The sequence below is a fragment of the Triplophysa dalaica genome, chromosome 18 (assembly GCF_015846415.1).
Source record: "Triplophysa dalaica isolate WHDGS20190420 chromosome 18, ASM1584641v1, whole genome shotgun sequence".
NCBI classification, from domain to species: Eukaryota; Metazoa; Chordata; class Actinopteri; order Cypriniformes; family Nemacheilidae; genus Triplophysa; species Triplophysa dalaica.
The window spans coordinates 19,998,284-20,020,460 of NC_079559.1; the positions used below are offsets into that span (position 1 = coordinate 19,998,284).

A 22,177-nucleotide genomic window follows, 5' to 3' on the forward strand; every position below is an offset into this window, starting at 1 on the left:
AACATATTGTGTGTGTTTTAGTCAATATGAGAATACAGTTAGAAAAACTTGATCAATGTTATTTTTGCATTAATTACAGAATCTTTTTCTCTATTGACCTCAAGAAAATCCTGATTGAGGCTAATGTTGTATAAGCGACCTCTCACCTAAACCGCTTCATTAGACACAACTTCACTAGCCCCCTCTGTCCCTCTTTTCCATTGAGATGATTTTTGGCAGAACACCATCTGCCCCTCTGTTTCACTTTTAAGCACACACATAATTGCTTAATGTCTTGAAAAGTTACCGTATTAAAGAAACCACGATTAGGCAAAAGTTTATCATGTTGGAGTGTGAATTGTTGAGAGCAAAGCAAGCTATGAACACAGTCTGGAGTTTGTGGATGATTATGTCTTTTGGGTCTTTGTCTGTGATCAGTTGGAATAGGTTGGTCACATGTCACGTTGGCTAGGCTCTCACAACTTTTTAAATTCCATTGAAAGAATTCCCTCATTAGTTTTCCAACATCGTATTGTTGGTCAAATGATTCGCTGGGAGACAAAACCTCCTCATGGGCTCTGGCACTCTCTTCTTTCCCACACATAGTTCACACTAAGCTTTTGGATTTTTCGTTATCCAAGAATCTCTGCTTGGATTTGAACCGTGTGCATTTCCAAATGCATTTCATTGCAGATTTTTCAGGATTAACTTTTCACAATACCTCCTTCGGTTCCATTGAGGATGTATTTATGAGCTGGGTTCATCATTTTCCTTTTTAGATTCCGGAGCACCTCTTCAGCAATTGCATCTTGTAATATTATTAATTGGCTGTGGTTCAAAAGCCTGTGTAAGCTCGTCACATTAAGTTGGAACAGCTCAATTATTCAACTTCAACTCTGAACTACATATCTACAAGCACAGAAGAATAGTTGGATGTAATTCATGCTTTTAATTTCAGTTTTAATGATTTCTCCAATGGATATCATTCTGAACTTGATAACACCTGACTGCTCTCCGTCCAACTCTCCAACCAATACTGTAAGTTCATTGAGGGTTTATAAGATTTTAAGTTTTTATACATAAAATGTTTTTTTCCTATAGCTCAGTGGTTGTAGCAAGGCGATAAAAGGCCATGGTCATGGTTTCGATCCCAGAGATTGCACATAAACATGAATGACCTTCTTTCTTCTGAAGACAATAAAATAAGATATTAACATACTCAGAAACAAATTTATAGTAAATAAAATGTAAGTTGCTTTGAATAAAAGTGTCTACCAAATGCATGAATGTAAATTGTTTAAAATTATATTTTTTTATATTACTTGAAACAATGCACTATAATTATAGTATATCATTTAAATATATCACATCAAGTACACTATCAGTTATAATGAAATTATAATCTAATTTCATCAAATATGATATTATGATAGTAATGACATATTATTTTAAAATTTAAATAACTACAAACCTTAAAAATTTGCGTAATGTGCAAATAGAATTTAGGCCTATATGTAAATTAAATTTATAAAATAATTTTACGCAAGTATTTGTTACAAACATACCTTTGGGGAAAAAAAACATTCCTTGTGCGCATTTAGAGATATTATTTTAAGATATGTCAGTGCATGTTGTTTTCAGTTTAGACAGCATGTACATTTAGTCATTTAGCAGATGCTATAATCCAAATCAATTTACAGGTTGGGTAAACAATGGAAGCAATTGGGTCAAACATTAGGACAACAAAAAGCATAAGTGCCAGAAAAAGATTTCTCACAAAGCCTACTACAGTGTACAGAGCCAATTTTAGTTTATCTAAGTTTAAATAAGCATGCTTTTTTAATAGATATTGTAGAAAAGATATAGAAATCAGAAATGATTGGTCAGGTGCTGACGGAAGAGATTTTTCAGCCGATTCTTAAAGATGGCCACAGAATCTGCTGATATTGTAGCAGCAGGCAGATCATTCCACAAATGTGGAACCGATCCAGAGTAGGTTCCTGAGAGCGATTTTTCGTCTTTTTGGGATGTCACAACAAGACGTTGTTCGTTTGCAGAGCGTAAGGCTCTCGCGGGAACATATGTCTGTATTAGCGACTGAAGATAAGGGGGTGCCAAACCAGTGGTGGTCTTGTTGGCCAGGAGCAAAGTGTTGAATTTGATGCGTGTGACTATAGGTAGCCAATGTAACTTAAAGAAGAGAGGAGTGATGTGTGCTCTCTTCGGTTCATTAAAGATAACTCTTGCCGCTGCATTCTTTATCATCTGTAGATGTTTGGTCGTGTAAGCAGGAAGTCCAGCCAGTAGCGCATTGCAATAGTCCAGTCTGGACATAACAAGAGCCTGGACTAGGACCTGCATAGAATGCTCAGATATTCCATTCCATTCCATTTTCTACCGCTTATCCGAACTACCTCGGGTCACGGGGAGCCTGCGCCTATCTCAGGAGTCATCGGGCATCAAGGCAGGATACACCCTGGATGGAGTGCCAACCCATCGCAGGGCACACACACTCACTCATTCACTCACGCACGCACTCACACCCTACGGACAATTTTTTCCAGAGATGCCAATTAACCTACCATGCATGTCTTTGGACCAGGGGAGGAAACCGGAGTACCCGGAGGAAACCCCCGAGGCACGGGGAGAACATGCAAACTCCACACACACAAGTCGGAAGCGGGAATCGAACCCCCAACCCTGGAGGTGTGAGGCGAACGTGCTAACCACTAAGCCACCGTGCCCCCCATGCTCAGATATGAAATTTTCCTGATATTGTAGAGGATGAATCTACAGGACCGAGTGGTGCTGGCAACCTGATCTGTGAAGTTTAGCTGATCATCTATCACCACTCCCAGGTTTCTGGCCGTTCTGGAAGATGTGATGGTTAATGAGCCCAGTTGAATGGAGAAGTTGTGATGGAGTTTAGGGTCTGACTGGATTACAAGCAGTTCTGTTTTTGCAAGGTTCAGCTGCAGGTGATGGTCCTTCATCCAGAGCGAAATTTCACTCAGGCATACCGAGATGCGTGCAGAAACAGTCGGATCGTCAGGCAGAAATGACAGGTGGATTTGTGTATCACCCACATAGCAGTGATAGAAAAGGCCATGTTTTCGAACGACAGAGCCAAGGGATGTCATGCATACAGAAAAGAGCAAAGGCCCAAGCACTGAGCCCTGAGGCACCCCTTTATCAAGATTTTGAGACTCCGAGACTTCACCTCTCGAGGATACTCTAAATGACCTAACTGAAAGGTAAGACCTGAACCATTGAAACACCATTCCGGAGACACCCATAGCCTTGAGGGTCGACAGGAGGATGTGGTGGTTAACGTTGTCAAAGGCAGCTGTCGTTGGGTGGTTTGAAGAAATTACCTTGGAAACATCATTTTCAGATAGGAGGGAGAAAGAGGGGAGCGAGCATGTGTCGGGGGTTCGGGAGTGATCAAGAGTCGACAGCGCAGAGAACCGACTGCTGATAGTGGTAGTTTTCTTTACGAAGAAAGATGCAAACTCATCAGCTGTTAAATCTTAATCTAGGTGAGGGGGAAGGCGGCAAAAGAAGTGCAGAGAAGGTTTTAAACAGAGTATGAGAGTTAGGCGAGCTGTTGATTTTAGCATGGTAGTATTGAGTTTTGCAAAGGAGACATCAGCAGAGAAAGTAGAGAGGAGAGACTGATAGAGACTGAGGTCAGTGGATTCTTTAGATTTGTGCCACTTTCGATGCTCGCCGAGAACATCAGATAACCAGGGGGCAGAAGGGAATGCACAAGATGGCCTAGATGTAAGGGGGCATATGCTGTCCAAGCAGGAGGTAAGTGTGGAGCAGAGAGTGTCAGTGGTGGCGTTAGTGTCCAAGAGAGAGAGCTGTTCAGGGGGAGGGAGTGTGGCTGAGGCCGCAGAGGATAAGCGGGAGGGAGAGAGTGTATGTAGGTTGACGGAATGGGTGAGAAAATTTAATAAGGTTTAGAAATGCTTAAATAGTATTAAATAGTTTTTCTCAAAGGTATTCTTCCAAAGGGACTTTGTGAAGTGTATGGAATCAGTAAGACAATATAGCATTCATTTTATGACATTCATCATTGGGAATACATCTATCGGCTAAGTTTAAAGGGTTAATATGACACGGCTAAAACGAATATTCTCATTTGTTTTAGATTTTGTGCAATGTGTATACACTATTTAAGGTTCAAAATTGCTGTATTTTCCACATACCATTCATGTTTGTATCTCCTCTTTTCTGCGCCTCTCTGAAACTTTTTCTAAAAATTTTTACAAAGCTCATTGCTCTGAAAAGCGTGGTGTGCTATGATTGGCCAGTTAACCAGTGCATAATGATTGGTTCGAATACTGCAAGTGTGTGACGGAAATGTTACATCTCCAACCATATTTTGAACATCAGGTTCCAAACCAATTGTACTGACAGGTACCCCCAACTTAGTAGTGTAAACATTTGAGTGGTCTTAGTCAAATCATACTACGAACTAACGTAGATTTGTGGGGGTGTGGTTACAGGAGGCGTTTCAGGCAGGTCTGGGTGAGCATTCGTTTTTAGATAGAATGCATCTTTTGTTCAGACATTTTAATTTATGCAGTTTTACTAATACATGCATGGGCAACTTATAACACACCAAAGACACAGAAAAACAAGTGTTCATGCCATATGACCCGTTTAATAAAATAAATATGAAACAGTTACATTTACAAAGGATCATTATTGAAGCATCAAGACAGTCTTAAGGGTTAGCTGAAGTATCAGAACACGCAGTGCCATTTGAGGCTTTATGTCACCATTCCTGCCTGTGCATTTGTGAACTGGACTTTATTTCTCATAAAGCATTGAACCCCATCAGCCATTTTGATAAACATCTGAACATGACCTTGATTTTTTCGTCATCCTGGGCTGCATTCCACTCCAAATTTGTATTCCCTTTCCTCGCAAAAAAATTCTTGTTGACTTTGAGGGGCATCATTGCTACGTTGCACGAGTGACCACTACTGGCAGAACTTGTGAATAAGGTTTAAATGGAACGCACTTAGCCCTCTCAGATAGCAAAATTGCTTTGGCCCAAACCTGACACTTTCATACAGCCCACAAATCGCAAGAAATGGTGGCATTTGGGCAGTCCGCTCCTGTTTGGCAGATCTGGGCTATAAGCAAACCGTGGCAAAACATGATACGGAACTTGTTGCCACGCTACATAGTCACATGTAAAAAGTTTTAAAAACACATGGAAGCAGTTGGAAGCAAACTGTGAAGCATCAGTATGGATGGGTTGTGTTTAGCTCCTCATTTCCGTGCCGGCAGTCTTTCTCGCATATAAAGTCCATACAGCTATCAAGGTTTTGTTAGGACTCCAGTTGCCATCATGCTTTGTCTCATTGTCCTGAATTGGTTTTACCTGTGTCTCATAACCTGTTTGTCCCATCATCTTTGTATGAATAGCCTTTGTGTTCAGTTGTCTGGTGTGTATCATTCTTGTATGTTCTCCCTCTTGTGTCGCTGTACCTGGATTTACCTTTATGTGTTCTGTTTGGACTGTTATATTAAACACCATTTGCTGCATGTGGATCAGATGTCAGGAATGGGTGACTGCTTCATTGTTTTTGCAAAAAGACACGGAAAGACATTTCCAAAATGCCCCTGTTGCTTCTTTTTGGCCATTTCTATTTGTTGGCCCTCACTGCTTCCTTTTGCCTTTTCTCTTTAATGCTGCATCTAGATTGAGAGGCTGGATGGCAGTCTCACTCAAGCTGCGCTGTCTGGATCGTTTGAGGATGATGGATCATTGGTGGGGTCAGAGGAAGGCAATCTCGATCCCCAGCGCACACAGCAGGCGATTGCGCAACTGCAGCAGAAGATTTTGAAACTAAAGGAGCAGCTGCGCATCGAGCAGGCAGCTCGTGATGACAACGTGGCCGAATACCTCAAACTAGCCGGCAGTGCCAATGACAAGCAGCATAGCATCCGTATTAAACAGGTGTAGTAAAGTGATTGTCTTTATTTATTGTATCTGTTGTATCTTAGACATCTTTTATTTGCTCTGTTGTGTAACTTTATTTTCTGTCTTCGGTGGTGGCTGACGAACATAGTCATCCACACACAGGTCAATGAACTGTAAGTCCAGTTCTGACAAAATATAGGCCTTTATTGATTTTTATTGGCCAGACTTTATAATTATCCATCATGTTCTGCTAAATTCCCATTTAGATTCAATATGACCCCAAAAATGTATAGAATGATTGTTAAAAAAATACAATTTTAATAGTTCAACTCTAAATTGCTCTAACTTTCTGTGCTTGGGTCACTCTTTAATTCATCAAATCAAATTGATAATTTGAATGTTGTTTTATGTGAGAGCATGTTGTTTTACATTGCATTTGTGCTCTAGTAGGCTACCAGGCCCTCATTTCTGTGTGAAAACTTTCCGATTTCTGCTGGATTTATTTATTTTATCGGGCAAATGATATAGAAAAACGGTACTCTCTGGTGCACATTGACATATGCAAATTATTTCCAAAAAAACTGTATTTGGACATATTGCAAGTGTAACATGTTTTTTTTACTAAAGGAACTGTTTTCATACAACTGATTTTACAATGCAAAATACAAATTTGACCAATAAAATCATAATTTCAGACAATTCCAAAAAAAGTTTGGACACTGTACAAATTGTGAGTAAAAAAGGAATGGAATAACTTACAAATCTCATATACTTATATTTTATTCTCAATAGAATATAGATAACATATCAAATTTTGAAAGTGAGAAATTTTAAAATGTCATGCCAAATATGGGCTCATTTTGGATTTCATGAGAGCTACCTATTCCAAAAAAAGTTGGGACAGGTAGCAATAAGAGGCCGGAAAAGTTAAATGTACAAATAAGGTACAGCCGGAGGACCAATTTGCAATTTATTAGGTCAATTGGCAACATGATTGGGTATAAAAAGAGCCTCTCAGAGTGGCAGTGACTCACAGAAGTCAAGATGGGCAGAGGATCATCAATTCCTCCAATGCTGCGGCAATAAAATAGTGGAGCAATATCAGAGGGGAGTTTCTCAGAGAAAAATTGCAAAGAGTTTGAAGTGACCATCATCTACAGTGCATAATATCATCCAAAGATTCAGAAAATCTGGAACAATCTCTGTGCGTAAGGGTAACGGCCGGAAAACCATACTGGATGCCCGTGATCTTCGGGCCCTTAGACGGCACTGCATCACATACAGTAATGCTACTGTAATGGAAATCATAACATGGGCTCAGGAATACTTCCAGAAAACATTGTTGGTGAACACAATCCACTCTTTAAACTCTATAGGTCAAAAAAGAAGCCGTATCTAAACATGATCCAGAAGCACAGGCGTTTTCTCTGGGCCAATGTTAACGGAAATTCCCGGATGGCTTACTGGTTACGCCCAGATTCTGAACACTCAATGACAGATACTAGAGATACTCCTATATCCCATGAGCCCATGGGACAGAATACCATGCACAGCCCGCAAAACAGTCCCAGCCAACTTTCATGTACAATTAAACATCTTGTTAATTATTGTAAAGCTAATATTGTTCTTAAATTTACCATTTTATTTTGTGCCTATAGTTTTAATTCATAAAATTTAAATACGAAGCATCAATTTCCTTATTCGTTTTTTTATGTATGATGCATGAGAACCACTGAGAAGTGCATTCCAATAGTCAAGTCTTGAGGTCATAAATGCATGAATTAGCAAGACATGGAACATTCCGTAGCTTGGCAAAATTTCTAAGGTTTTGTGACATTTAAGATGTGATTTCCAAACGTCAGGTCGCTGTCTAATATACCGCCTAGGTCTTTAACTATATTAGTTTGGAGCAACAGTGTAGCCTTTAATTTGCAGGTTATAATCCAAAATATATGTCTTTGGTCCAATAAGTAATATATCAATTTGAATGGAATTTAAAAGGAGGAGATTACTTCTCATCCAATGTTTTTATGTCTTGAATGCACTCTGTCAATTCGAATAGCTGAAAGGAATCAGCTATTGTGTATATCTTATCAAGACCAGATAAGTATCATCTGCATAACAGTGGAAGCTAATTTCATGTTTTCTAATAATGTTGCCAAGGGGCAGCATGTATATGGAGAATAGCAAGGGTCCTAAAACCGATCCCTGAGGTAATCCCTAATTTACTCTCATTAGATTTGACAATTCCCCATTTAAATGGACAAACTGATAACTGTCAGACAAGTAAGATGTTTTTTGTCCAGTTTCTTTATCTATTTGCATGCAAATTTGTGCATGAAACATTTTTTGCCATGCTCTCCATTTCTGTCTTTCCCTCTTTCCTTGTTTCAGACCACATTTGTTGAAATTTTTCTTGCTACTTTGTTTTCATATCCAGCATACCTTTGATACTGTGTTTTAAATGCCACAATGGCTCCCTCTTCAGGTATTTGAGAAGAAGAACCAGAAATCCGCAGCCAACATCGCTCAGCTGCAGCGCAAGCTAGAACACTACCATAGGCGTCTGCGTGATGCTGAGCACAGCGGTGTTCAGAGGCAGCCCAAAGATGTTTTGCGGGATATGCAGCAAGGTCTACGAGATGTGGGGTCCAGAGTCATAACTGGCATCAGCGAAGGAGTCGTAGATAGTTTTAAAGGTGGACTGTCAAGTTTTACTCATGCCACACATTCTGCCGCTGGTGCTGTGGCCTCCAAACCTCGTGAGATCGCCTCATTAATTCGCCACAAGTTCGGAAGTGCTGACAACATAAATATTCTAAAGCATGGCATGGAGGATGTTGATAATGGCATTACCACCGCAGCGTGCTCACTGGGATCAGCTGGTTGTCAGCTGCAGTCGAGCATAAAGTTTGGAAGTGATGAGGATTGTTCAAGTGCTACCTCTGGATCGATGGGAGCCAACAGCGTGATGGGGGCTCCTGGAGGCCCACCCAGCTCAAGGTGGAACTCGTTGGAGAGGGCACACAGTGGCTGTTTGAACACTTTTATCAAGGAGGTGGAGGATCTGCGCCGTGCACAGGCAAGGCTAGAAGAGACAGTAGAAAATCTGAAGGGCAGTTGTCTTAAAGAGTGTACGCTCCTGATGCAGGCATTGCAGGAGGAGAGGTTTAGGTATATGCACACACACACACATACCAGAGATCATTACTTTTTTAAAGCATTTACTTTTTTCTGTTTTGGCGTTCAGTCTTGCAGTAAAATTGTAACTACCATCACTGTGGTATCGCCAGTGCATTCATGATTTAGCAGTATGCACTGTTAGATCTGATCAATTCCCAAAAGTTTGCGATGTTCAGACATTTACACTTATGCATGACATGCATTTTAATTCGCTATGGGATGGGAACGGGTACTTGAGTACTTGAGTACTTGACAGCGACGATCGGTCATGGAAACGATGATCGTTTGGGTCTATGAAAATGTTTTCTTTCTTTCTGATTGGTTATGATGGACTTTTTGCTCCACAAAACCTTTTGCGTTGTTCAAAGCTTTTTTCATCCGAGAGCAGCACAAGTGAGAAAATAATAATGGTTAGCAAAAATTAGCATGCGGTGCATGAAATCCAATACTTCACCACTTTAAACACTTGAATCAAGATGTAATAAGGTTGTATGAAGTTCAGTGGACTTTATCAGGCTCCTACATTTACTTTCAGCAATACAAGGGGGTTAAGTGTTAGGATTTTAAAGTTTATGTTTAAGGGTAGGTTAGCTGATAACCTCAACTTTCGGCTCCAAAAACGGGTATATAAGTAACCATGGCAATTTGCTCTTTGAAGATAACCTGCTCCAGAGCAGGTAATGTTCCAGGGTTAGCTAGTTTCAGAAAGGTCACTAGGAATGGCGTGTCCTTTTGATGACCACCCTGTGGACGTGGAAGCACGGATTAAACAAGGTTTATTTGACTCGGCGTTCCATTGTAAATGCCTGTATTCTGAGTGATCAAAGTATAAATTAACCAACCGAGAGTTCAGGGTTTAGCTGACGATAAAATAACCCTGCTTTCTGGAATACCCCCCAGAAATTTTAATGGAGGTGGCTTTAGAGGGTTCTACATACGAACGCTTTATACGATTTCTAGGGCATCATGGGGGCCACAGCACACGCGTCAGATGTGCGTATTCACAATGTTATAGGCTTATGTTTAGAAACAAACAGTAAAACAAACGATTGCTTCCTGCTATCAACCATTATCTCACCATAATCCCAGAGACACAGATCAAATTACACATTGTGTTACATGCTTATATTGTATGCATCATCTGAGGGGAAAACGAAGACGGATGGTACACAGGCAGTCGGGTTTAAGCTGCACCATGCGTGCTGGTCAGTGCCCACACGACGACTATGCCCATGTATCCAGTGTGAAACAGTAGCATACCGGACACGCATCTACTCATAATGCAAGATATCATATCACATATGAATGTACTTCCTTGTTCTGAATTAAATGCCCCTGTTCTGCTAATCTCACACATCCCACAGTCTTAAAAGGATCAACGCCAAAACTATATGATGTTTTATTTACAATGTTCGGGAGGAGCAAACACAGATATCTAACCCGGCTGGCTTGCTATGACCAATCTCAGCATTCAGATAATGAATCCAGCAGGATTTCCATTAAACAATCTAACAATCGGATAACTAAAAAACTTGGTTCAACTTTATTATCTTTTTCGGAAAAAAACACCCCCTAAAATAAGCAATCTGAGCTGGTCAATAGTTTTCTACTCTCTAGCTCCCCAAGACATGCCCACTATAAGGGAAGCAATGAATATTCATATAAGAGCCACCCAGCGGAATCAAATATTTCAGGAACTGAATATATTGTAACACCGGTCTTAATGTCATGAAACTGACATGGAACAGAACACAGATACAGACAGCTCTTCAACAAAAGACATTTTCTTGACATAGGACAAACATAACTCATAGTCCCTCAAGGGGAAAACAAGAACAAAATACTTTTACTTAACAAAACTTAAGACAATCAACATAAACATGTCATATTCTCTCAAATAAAATATAATTGTTCTGGCTCCATATTTGTTTTAAAAAGTCAGAAACATCTCTGATGTGTCCTGCTGCTGTCACCACACAACATCAGCAGCAGGTCATGCAATTTGGAAATCCTCCTCGAGGCTAGACCGTCTCATTTGAGTTCGGCTCTTTGACTTTTGAGGCAACTTTGAAGAACAAGTCCTCTCTTTTAAGTCCACGACCTTAGAAGGTTGCAGCCCCCGAATAAGATCACAGCTTCCATCTAGTGCAGGCTTTTCCATCAAACCGTCACAGAAAGAAATGTTGTATAATTTCCTTAAACACATACAGGATCCATGATTCCTTTTAACCAATCCACACTTTTAAAAGTTATCATTTTAGATGTAAAATGTGTAATTGTTTCCTTCAAATAAATTCACACCGATATCTTCATTTGAATAAAAATCATACACTGCCAATTGTTTCTTTTTCACTCAAATACATGATCGCTAATATTTATACTCAAATAAACAGATACATACTTTCAGCACATGGAATTCACCGTGCCTAACACCAGTGTATTATCTGTATGTTTGAAGGTGTGAGCGTTTAGAGGAACAGCTTAATGACCTTAGTGAACTTCATCAGAATGAGATCTTGAACCTGAAGCAGGTCCTGGGCAGTGTGGAGGAGAAGATTGCATATCAGTCCAATGAGAGGATCCATGACATACAGGTGCTGTGTTTGTTCATGTAATGTTTACATGCTGTTCGTTGTTAAGAACCTCAAACAAAAACATTGTAAATTGACAGAAGCAAGCTGATATCGGAATGAAAGATATGGATATTATATATTTGTACGGTATAATGGATACGGATATGTTGATATAATTATATTAGGTTTGCTTAAAAAACATTGCCGGTTGCATTTAGGCTATTAGCAATATATCTTTATGGATTTCGATTGTTTTTGAGTGAATACTTAATACAGAAGCATGACACCACAAAGAGATATATTAGATTGCCTTTTAATAGTGAACTTTTAGCTTGTAAAATGAATCAACAATAGTTGTTCTAAGAATGGAATACTGGTGTACTGTGTAGTATATCCTGTTGCAGTATTTCTATACAGATAATTGTTGTCACATGAGTGTGTTCACTCAAGTAAAAGTGTCAACTAGTTATTATTTTGTGATTACTTTTGCTAGTCACATTATTAATAAGTCAGAAAGAGATGTTAAGACTGGCTGTTCCATCTGCTTTCTGGAAGCAGATGGAAAATAACATTATATACAACTTATTAACAACTGGAAAATAACATTATATACAAAACCCAAACCGTCCATTATGTGCACATTATACAAACTGCACCGTCACTATGACTAGTATGTCATTTCATGCAGCCTATGACTGTGATATTATATACAATGTTGTGCTTCATTCTCACATTCTGTCTCTTAAAGAAACAGTTCACCCAAAAATGAAGATTCAGTCATGATTTACGCAACCAGAGACTGTTCCAAACCTGTAATATTTTCTTTGTTCCGCTTAACACAAATGGAGATATGGTCTGGTTACTGACATTCTTCCAATTATCTTCATTCATGCTTATTGTAACAAAAAGAAATGAATAGAGTTAAGGAACAATCTTTGGGTGGGTAAATGATGATAGAGTTTTCATTTTTGGGTTGACTATCTCTTTAACTTTCTCTTATGTAGGAGGCTCTGGAGGCTTGTCAGACACGCATTTCGAAGATGGAGCTCCAGCAGGTGGTGCAGTTGGAGGGTTTGGAGAATACTACAGCACGCACTCTGCTCGGCAAAGTTATTAATGTACTGGTGGCTGTCATGGCTGTCGTGCTTGTCTTTGTGTCCACTGTCGCCAACTGTGTCATCCCACTGATGAAGACCCAAATCCGCTCTGTTTCCTCACTGCTACTCTTTTTTCTCTTTACTGTTCTTTGGAGGAACTGGGACAACTTTTCATCACACATCTACCATATTCTGCACACTCCTTAATGACCAGCCAAGCTCTGATGTATAGTGACCATTTTCTTCTAGTTCGATGTTACATAAAAACTGCTGTACAGCTGTCAAGAAAGTTTGCTCACACTGGGCCTCATTTATGAAACATTCGTAAACAAACCATCCTAAAACTCTCCTCTGGATTCACAAATACTTTGTAAACGTCAGATTTAATAGTTAGTTAAATACGTGTATGTTAATGAATTGCAGTCATTCTGAAAAAAGGGAGAACATGCATGTTCATTCAAAATTAGCATAATCCATAAAATAGCTTAACATGAATTATAACTATGCAAAATATGTATCTAGCAATGCTGTCAAATATTCTGAACGCCATTCTCAGAGTTGGTAAATTATCGATGCATAAGGGACTAATAGTGTATATGCCTAACAATAAATTAATAAAAGAACGTGTCGACCGAAGTGTTTCATCCTGCTGAAATAATGCCTGGTGCTCTTCTGAAAACAACCAGCTTGTGTCTCTTGACAGGGCTTTGCAGGCACTGACTCTTGTCCTGCCGCTCCTCCACTATGATTGGACGGCTGTGTATGGACGAACTCTCCATTTTATTTTTAAATAAAAAGAAGACAGGCCAAAAGATCTTGTGAAATATCATTATGACACGTAGTGCATCAAAATACAGCGTCATCAGTTTGTCTAAAAGAATAGCCTACCCACATCTCGCATTGACCTCTGGCTTATTATTAAGGAGCTGCATAACGTTTCAATATTATACCTTCACCTTTGTCTGATCACAAATGTCAGATATTTGTAATGCTTTTTGTAAATGATGTAACTTTGTATAAAACCCCGTCTTCTCAAAACTTAATAACCTCATTCTCGTCTAAGGAAGATTGTCTTAAAGACAATGTCAGTGACATTATAACAAAGTTTTGGGTAAAACTAGGGCAGTAATTGTCAACTAAATATGAAGTTAGTAAATATTTGCTTACATTTAATAGCAACATAGCTAGAAATAAAAATCTAATGAAAGTGATGTTATTTAGCAGATTTGGAGGATATCACTAATAATAAAAGGCTGAACTGCAACATCAATGAAATAATATATAAATATAAAGAGTCTATATTCGTTCACGGAGAAAATAGATTGAAGAAGGTGAGCAAAGCTCTGTTTACTTTTTTAGATTAGAAAAAGAGCAAGCCAAATGCATAGATGAGCAACACACAAATAAATGTACTGTGTAAAAGTATGTTACAATAAGTATATCTATTAAATGATGATTAACACAGAAGTACTTTGGGATGATTTTGAGTGTTTTAGAGCATTTTTTGAGTATATTATAGAATCCAGTGATGTCTAAGGACCTGTGAGGCCTTAAGGCTATGAGGCCTAAAGTAAGCCATTCTGTTGCATATGTGAAGCCAGTGCACTTTTCCACAGTTTATGGAACTCAATGACCCAGTAACATGGGGAAAAACATGTTTTTCTACGCCTGGCTGGTACAGCGACCAAATTTAGGCAGTTTCCACCCCGTTACGATGACTACAATCTTATATCCTGATACAGCACAATGAGCAAGGCCACAAGTTTGACCACAGTTAAAGATGAGAGAAAGAGGTGAAGAAAATAAGTATGTAAAGATATGCAACAAATTAAAAAGATTGGTTTATCGTTATTAGAAATGTATCATGTTGCTATACTATATACAGTACTATATATTTGTATTCTTTATCAATGTATGTGTTCAGTCATTTGATTTTATTGTACTGCAGTTTTTTAGTAATTTAGAAATTAAACAAACAAAAAATAACGAAATAAATGAAAAAACATGGCAAGTCACACATAGGAGTGATTAAGTTTATGCGCAATTCTCCGGTTGTCCTCCAGGTGATTCTGTATTACATTATAATTTCAAATTTCGTCCACACTGGACGCGGCGATAAAGAACAAGCAGGTTGTCATGTTGCGTCGCGGCTGGTGTAGACACGGTGTTACGACGACTACTCCAGACTTAGAGCACCCGTAGATATACTACGATATTCAATAGCTACTTAATAAGTACGATTGGTTTTATGACGCACTTAGCCTTACGATGCTTTTGGGAAACGCAGCCCTGTTTAAACTGGAAAATGATATGGTCCATGCAAAATAATATCTCCTCTCAAACAAGTCAAAGAAATATATTTAAACTATTCCGTAATATATACCCTACCAAAATGTTTCTAAAGAAAACATTTGGAACCTGTTTATACACCGAATGCATTTTTTGTCATAATGACACTTATTCGTTTATTTTGGTCGTGCAACTGACCAACGCAATGCAGGAAAGCAAATACAATTATGTTTTCATCTAACACGAAAGCACAATGAACTTTTGCACAGCTTTTAAACTTTTCAATTTATTTCATTTGTAATATGTTTGTTTTTTGTGTGTGTTATCCCCTCTCCCGTTTTTATTCATTTATTTATTTATGGTGAGGGGGTTATCTTGTTTTGTTTTGTTTTTTTGGTAATGTTTTTTCTTTTCTCTCTTTTCATTAATCTTACTTTTCTTAATGTAATGCTATGTTTATGTTGTAACACTGTATTGTTATAACAAAATGTTCAATAAGACATTTAAAAAAAATCGTTCTGCAAGAGTTTCACGAATGAGGCCCATTGATTGCATTTGGAACACTGTTTTTTATATTATCTGCGTTTCTCATATAGGTATTATTTTAATTATATATGTATATTTTTAAATTATTACAAACAGCATCAATCTACGGTATTTTTTAAGCATTTCATTGGAAATCATATTAATAAATGAGACTGCTGTCATTGATTATAAGCTGTTTATTTTGATGTATGATAATCAATAACACTATATGTTTGATAATGATAATATCTGTTAATGATAAACTTGGTGTCTTTTTATAAAAACTCAAGGGAACTACCCTAGACCATGAAGCTCAAAGAGGTGTTTTACCCTGCCACACAATGTTTATGTATTTGTGAACAATTTAAACCCCTCTAGTGCCTTACAGCTCGTTTTAGTACTTAAATAGGCCTAAATCATATTTATAATAAAGATAAACTATAATCAGAGCTCTGTGAGTTATATTATGTGTTTAAGAGTGTATAAATATCATTACTGTACCTACAACAATGCTAACCTAAGCTTAAATGAATCTAACAAGTTAAACAACCATTTTGCTTTTGATTTTCACGCTTTTTGATCCCACGTTACTTTAAAAGTAGCTAAGCTTAATTAAAGGTCTGCTCGCAGAATATAGATAACGTTTATATTCATTTGTCAGTGATCTGTTATTTCTCCAGCAGGTGGCATAATTGCACTTTCATTCATTGCAAGCAGAAAATGCTTCTGAATATTTATCAATTTACGCTGAGATAACCAACTTGGACACGTCTTAATATATACATCACATTTGCGCCGATCATTCTAGTGGGATTCTACTAGGACTACATTTATAATGTTAAGGTAATGACATCTAATGGTAATATTTAATGTCCCTCTGGTGTTTGTAAGCCACACATACTAAAGTATGCTACTTTAAAATAGATTCGCAAACAGACACAACTAAACTGAACAGTGTTGCGCAGCAAAACCTACTTTAAAGTCTTCTAACTGAATACTCACATGATGAATGTGTAGTTTAATTGTTATATGTCATATTTTGGTATTCGGTCTTTGCGAGAGATTGAACAAGTTTTTTACCAAAAGATGTTGTGCGTGATCACTGTGCGTTATCTGACCGGAAACAGATCGTGATTAGTTCAGGCAGCTTAGCAGTGACACGGATTGAAAGGAGGATTTTGTGTTTGGTCTCTCACCACTCCCCCTCTCATTTTTTTGTATTTCCTTTACATGCTTACTTGATTTCTCCTGAATTTCCCTTATTTTAAATATACTAACACTTTAAAGAAAGCATTTTAGCAGTTTGCATGTCCCAGAAACGTGCAAATGAGGACTTTTTTATGTGTTTGGAAACCTTGAAGAAATCCAAATAAATACATAAAGTAAGCCAGAAATAAACCAGTTATCTAATCATTTTCTACTAATATTTTTTTCAATAACCTGAAAAAAATATACCTGTTATAATAAATATTATTTAATAATTAAAATACATTTGTATACTTTTTATATTATTCAAAAGTAAAGATTTAATAAAAGATTGTGTTTTGGTGGATTCTCAAATTACATTTATTCCCCCAATTCTAATATGTCTAAATTCTTGGTGTATTTTAGTGCAATTGATTTAGTCTTATTTTGGACTTGATGAGTTCAGGAATCATTTATTATCTATTGTGGTTTGTAAAATAAGGTACTTTATACAAATTGACTTGAATAAAGTTTGATTCTCTGTCCAATATTCATATCCTTATAATTTAATAATTAGAAATGCAGTGTTTTTTTTGACATATCCATACATGCCCAAGAAAGAATCTAGTGCCATAGGGCTACAAGTTATATATAGTTCTCTCATACTTCTTAAATTGACAGACCTAGCCTGCATTCTGCCTGCCTTAGAAATGTTTATAATAACAAAGAACATGACAAATTCTCTGTAAAATTTTAATGTTGTAATGTCAGAGAGGAACAGTAGCCATCTGGTAGCACTTTAACGGGTCTTACTGTGCCTTCTGCTCCTGCAGCAGTGCTCAATGTGGATCTGTGTGACTAATCTGAAAGACAAAGAAACATGAGCCTCAGGTGAAAGTTCAGCACCAGCAATTACTACATTTATATATCAGCATAAGGTTGTAGTTATATGTCACAAGTTCTAAAGTTTCAAATATTTGGTGCAGATTCTGAAAGTCCTTCAAAAGACTTTTATATCTTAAAGTGATATGAAACCATCACTGCACCACAAGGCCACCACAACAAAGATGTCTCTTTTATGTAAAATATAGATCGATCTGTTTGTGATGTTTACTCTGTGTGTTTTTAACTTTTATTTTTTCTTCTGATGGAGGAGTTTTGAAACATCCTCAAAAATCTTAATTGAAAAAAAAACTTTTTTAGCTGAAATCTTAATCACATCACAGTGGTTTCCAAAATTGTAGTTTTCACCATAGATCTTTTCTTTTGACCTTGAAACCAATTTTAGTTGGCTTGAGCCAATTGGTCTCTATTATATCTGTAAATTCTTATTTTTTAATTATACCCGTGCATTTAGGTTTATAATTAAGCACCTTTTAAGGCTACTTGACGGAGCATTTTACTTGGTACTTATCCAGTATGCCATGGTCCATAAAATTCTATATGGCATTACCCTCTTATACCGTATTGTACCAGGGCCCCAGCATACAAGTAAGTATAGATCTCAACAAAATGTGGGGAATATGTTTCTGAGCATAAAAGACACCGTTAATATAAGAGTGCGTAAATGTAGAGATAATGCTGTGAGGCTCCTCTGCTTAAAGGAAGCGGGACACTTCAATCACGTCATTCCGTGCTCAGGCTTTCAGCAGGAAACAGCTTTTCCTCCCGGATAGTTGCGCTCTTTTCCGCTCGCTCAATGCTACTCTCCGTTCAGAACCCGCGGAAGCCAGCGAGAAGGAAAAATGCCTCCTTCTATAACCGAGAAAGCGTCTCTTAAACTCTTTTACACCGTATTTTTGACGGCTCTCCAAGCGCGCACGATCGGTGCTCTTCAGATTCAACAGGCGTTTGCGTCTCCAAACGCCACTAATAACTTCGTAGTGGACGCGGTTTCAGGTAGGGTTTACCTGGCCTCAGTGAATAGCCTGTACCAGCTAAACGCGACGCTCGCGCTAGAGGTGGAGACGCGAACCGGACCCGTGCGCGACAACCCGCTTTGCCATGCGCCGCAGCTTCCGCAGGCGATGTGCGAGTACGAAAAGGTGTTCACCGACAACCACAACAAGCTTCTTGCGCTGGACCGCGAGCAGGGCGTTCTGGTTACGTGCGGTTCGGTGTACCAGGGCTTTTGTGAGCTGCGAAGTATGGAGAACGCGTCCCGAGTTGCAGTCACGTTCCCACAGGAAGGGTCCACCGTGTTCCCCAGCATGCTCAATATCGTCGCCAACCACGAGAACGCGAGCACCGTTGGGCTTATCTTTCGGAGTCACGGCGGAGCGCCGCGGCTGCTAGTGGGGGCAACCTACACGGGCATGGGGACCGAGTTCTTTCCCAAAAACCACAGCAAAGAGGACCTTCGCTTCGAAAACACACCAGAAATCGCCATCCGCTCGCTAAACACCAAAGACCTCAACCGGCTGTTCACATACGACATCAACCCCTCGGAAGATAACGTCTTTAAAATCAAACAAGAAGTTAAGCAGAAAAACAAGCTCAACTTTGTTCACGCTTTTATTCTCAAGACGTATTCATACATCGCTATTAACAACGACGCCAATATAGGTCTCAAAGAAAGCCAGCCCAACAGCATCCTGGCGCGCATCTGCCTGGATACGGATGGTCCCCGCCGGTCCTCATCCACGGAGAGCCGAAAACTCACCGAATCGTATATTCAAATGGGAATTCAGTGTGGATCCGATGGGAATATATATAACCGACTCATCTCCATATATCCAGTGGACATCAGCACTGACAGCTCAGAAACACCCGAACCTTACCTTTTTGGGGTGTTTGCAAGGGCGGGCAGGCAGTCGGCCGTATGTGCGTTTCGGGTGTCGGATGTGGAGGAGATGATCCGTCAGGGCCGCCGCAACTGCTCAAACGGTCCAAACAGCGATGTGCAGGTTCTAGACAGCGTCATCCAAGGCTCAGGGGCTGAGTGCGAGGCCAAAGGGACGATCGTGGTAAGCTGCTTATAACTTTTGCAAATTTTACCATAAACTTTATTTAATTACGCGTTGACAAACTCGTATTGAGAAAATCAGAGTAGCTAGTGAATATCCAAATATATGTACGCAATATTTAACATAAATATATTGCGAACCAATAATCTGTTTTAAGGATTATTTATTATAACAATTGACTTGCAAGTACATGTTGTGGAAGGAGCGTTTGTGACCAGCCATACCCCGGAATTAAACAAATGATTTATAGAGATAACATTCATTTAATTTTAAATTTGATGCGCATGGAGGACAAGTTGCCCATAGGCTACATGGTGTTATATTATAACATAATAATTAAGCCTAATAACCTTCAAGTTTCAATGATGATTTATAGCCTTGTGCTTAAAAGTTTGACTGTTTTAGTCTATTAGTAAAGTAGAAGTCCTGAGGGCCATCTTAATTTTGGCAGCCTTTTATTGATGTCATGTCACATAAAATAACACAAATATGTCAAATCAGAGGTGCCCACGGATCACGGAAAACCACTCGAAAGAAGGGGGCCCATCAAACCCACCTATAAGCAATATGAGTTCTTTGGCCATTATGGTGCGTAGCTTCCAAAAAGGTAGTCTGCAGGGGTGGTCTGGCCATTGGGAGAGTGGGCAAAATGGCATTCTTCGAGTCGGTGTTGTAATTTCTGTCTTCCTCAAATTCTTAACACTGCTTATTATCGGTGTCAGATTGTTTGGGATGGCCAAATTCAAGATTTACCATTAAAATGCTAGTCTGCCAATTTCAGGGAGGAATTTAAAGCTACAAAAGTTATTGAGCCAACGGCAGTGAGTGATTTTCTTGTTGTTCAGTCCTTGTTTGATTCATTTCAGCGGCTTAGAGCAGCCACTTTAGGACGTCAAACTTATTACACCCACTTATGACACAAACTACTAGGTTTATGACATAACGTGATGTATGACATCTTTATATAACATATGTTTACACTATGTGAAAAATAATAGTTTGCACGCTGTAGAAAACATGTAATATATGGTATGCCATTTAAGAACTGGTCTTTTGACGAAAATGAGGAATATAATTTAGTAAAGTGCATAAAATGTGGTCTTTCCTTGATTAGCTATCATTTTGGGAATGATTAACAATGTGTTTGTTAGACAGACATACAGCCCTTATCCTGCATTTTAGTATACTGTGCACTCCAAGTAATGTTTTATTACGTAAACATAACATTTTATGAAAACCATATGACAAGCTGATGCTTATTTAGGACATTCTTTGTTGTCTTGTTTTCGCTTTTGTAATTGTTTCGCTTTTATGTGTCATAAAGGTTCAGGATCCTCATCTGTTCATCATATTTATTCAATCACTGTAATTAAAACCATTGTGTAATTACTTAGTGGTGGTGTTTGCTCAACCGTACCTATTATAGCTCATCAGGCTTAAGTTTAGAAACTTCTTATTGGAACAAACACCAAACTCTGTATTATATTTTATTTGGCACAAGGCACTTTTATGTAATGCAGGCTTTCCCGTGAACACTGTGTGCATGCCCCCTTCTATTGACACAAACATATGCTCTCAGTCTATGTTATAACATCACATTATTCCTACTACACCACATTATCGTAATTCAGCATTACAAATTGATGGTTAAACTTAGTACTCGGAGAGACTATTTATTTATTTTTATCTGATGGATTACATTCTGAGAGTACACGAGGTCACAGCGCTGAGGGGTGAAACTCGTGAGAAAAACCCACCCATTGAATTCTTTTTCTCTCCCCCGCTTCAGTTCCCGTCACCCTGCAATGAACCTTTCACTTCTCTGCATTACTCACACCAACTTCATATGACATAGTAACTGTTGCTCTAATGGAGCTAAAACGGGATAGGCTGGATAAAGACTACAGTCAAATGGAGCGCCGAACATCCAGACGTTTGAATAAACAATAGATTAATCAGTGTGTTCGGAAGGGTCAGGATGCTCTTCTGTTCATAACTTTTATTTAATTATTGTAATTCAAATCACAGTGTAATAGCTTATTGAAGGCAGCCACACACTCAAAAAGGACACGTACATTTTTTATGTGTTATGCTATTTAACACATCATGTGTTGATTTTGTGTTAAATAAATAAAAGGGACAACACAAGTTGTGTGGAAAGTAACACAAAATGTGTTGTCCCAGAAATAACACGGATATATGTCATCACTTTTATTGCTTATCAAATTTAAGATTAGATCCGTCTTATAAGAAGACCGGACCTTGTATTCTATGCATAATAGAAAGAACAGAACATGTCATTTCTTTCTTTGTATATTGAGGTAAAATATTTCACTCATATTAGAGACTTAACGGCGGGATGTCCGATTTGTCAAAGCTGTTGTTGATGTTCAAATCAGGCAAAGCCCTACTCCCATCTTTCGTCAGCACTCGTCA

At 38.6% G+C, this 22,177-nt stretch overlaps 2 protein-coding genes across 2 annotated transcripts in view; both read left to right on the forward strand.

Annotated features, from left to right (window-relative positions):
• Positions 1-636: 636 nt before the first annotated feature.
• Positions 637-15,631, forward strand: tmcc1a (transmembrane and coiled-coil domain family 1a). Its single transcript, XM_056772926.1, has 5 exons — positions 637-1,017; positions 5,702-5,959; positions 8,412-9,097; positions 11,565-11,700; positions 12,684-15,631. Exons 1-5 carry the CDS (start codon positions 922-924, stop codon positions 12,981-12,983), a joined length of 1,476 nt encoding a protein of 491 aa, XP_056628904.1. The 5' UTR covers positions 637-921; the 3' UTR covers positions 12,984-15,631.
• Positions 15,632-18,420: 2,789 nt separating this feature from the next.
• Positions 18,421-22,177, forward strand: part of plxnd1 (plexin D1) — a 50,919-nt gene continuing 47,162 nt past the window's right edge. The window contains exon 1 of the mRNA XM_056772882.1: positions 18,421-19,741. Coding sequence (XP_056628860.1) covers positions 18,521-19,741 — 1,221 coding nt within the window. The 5' untranslated portion in view covers positions 18,421-18,520. The remainder of the gene's footprint in view (positions 19,742-22,177) is intronic.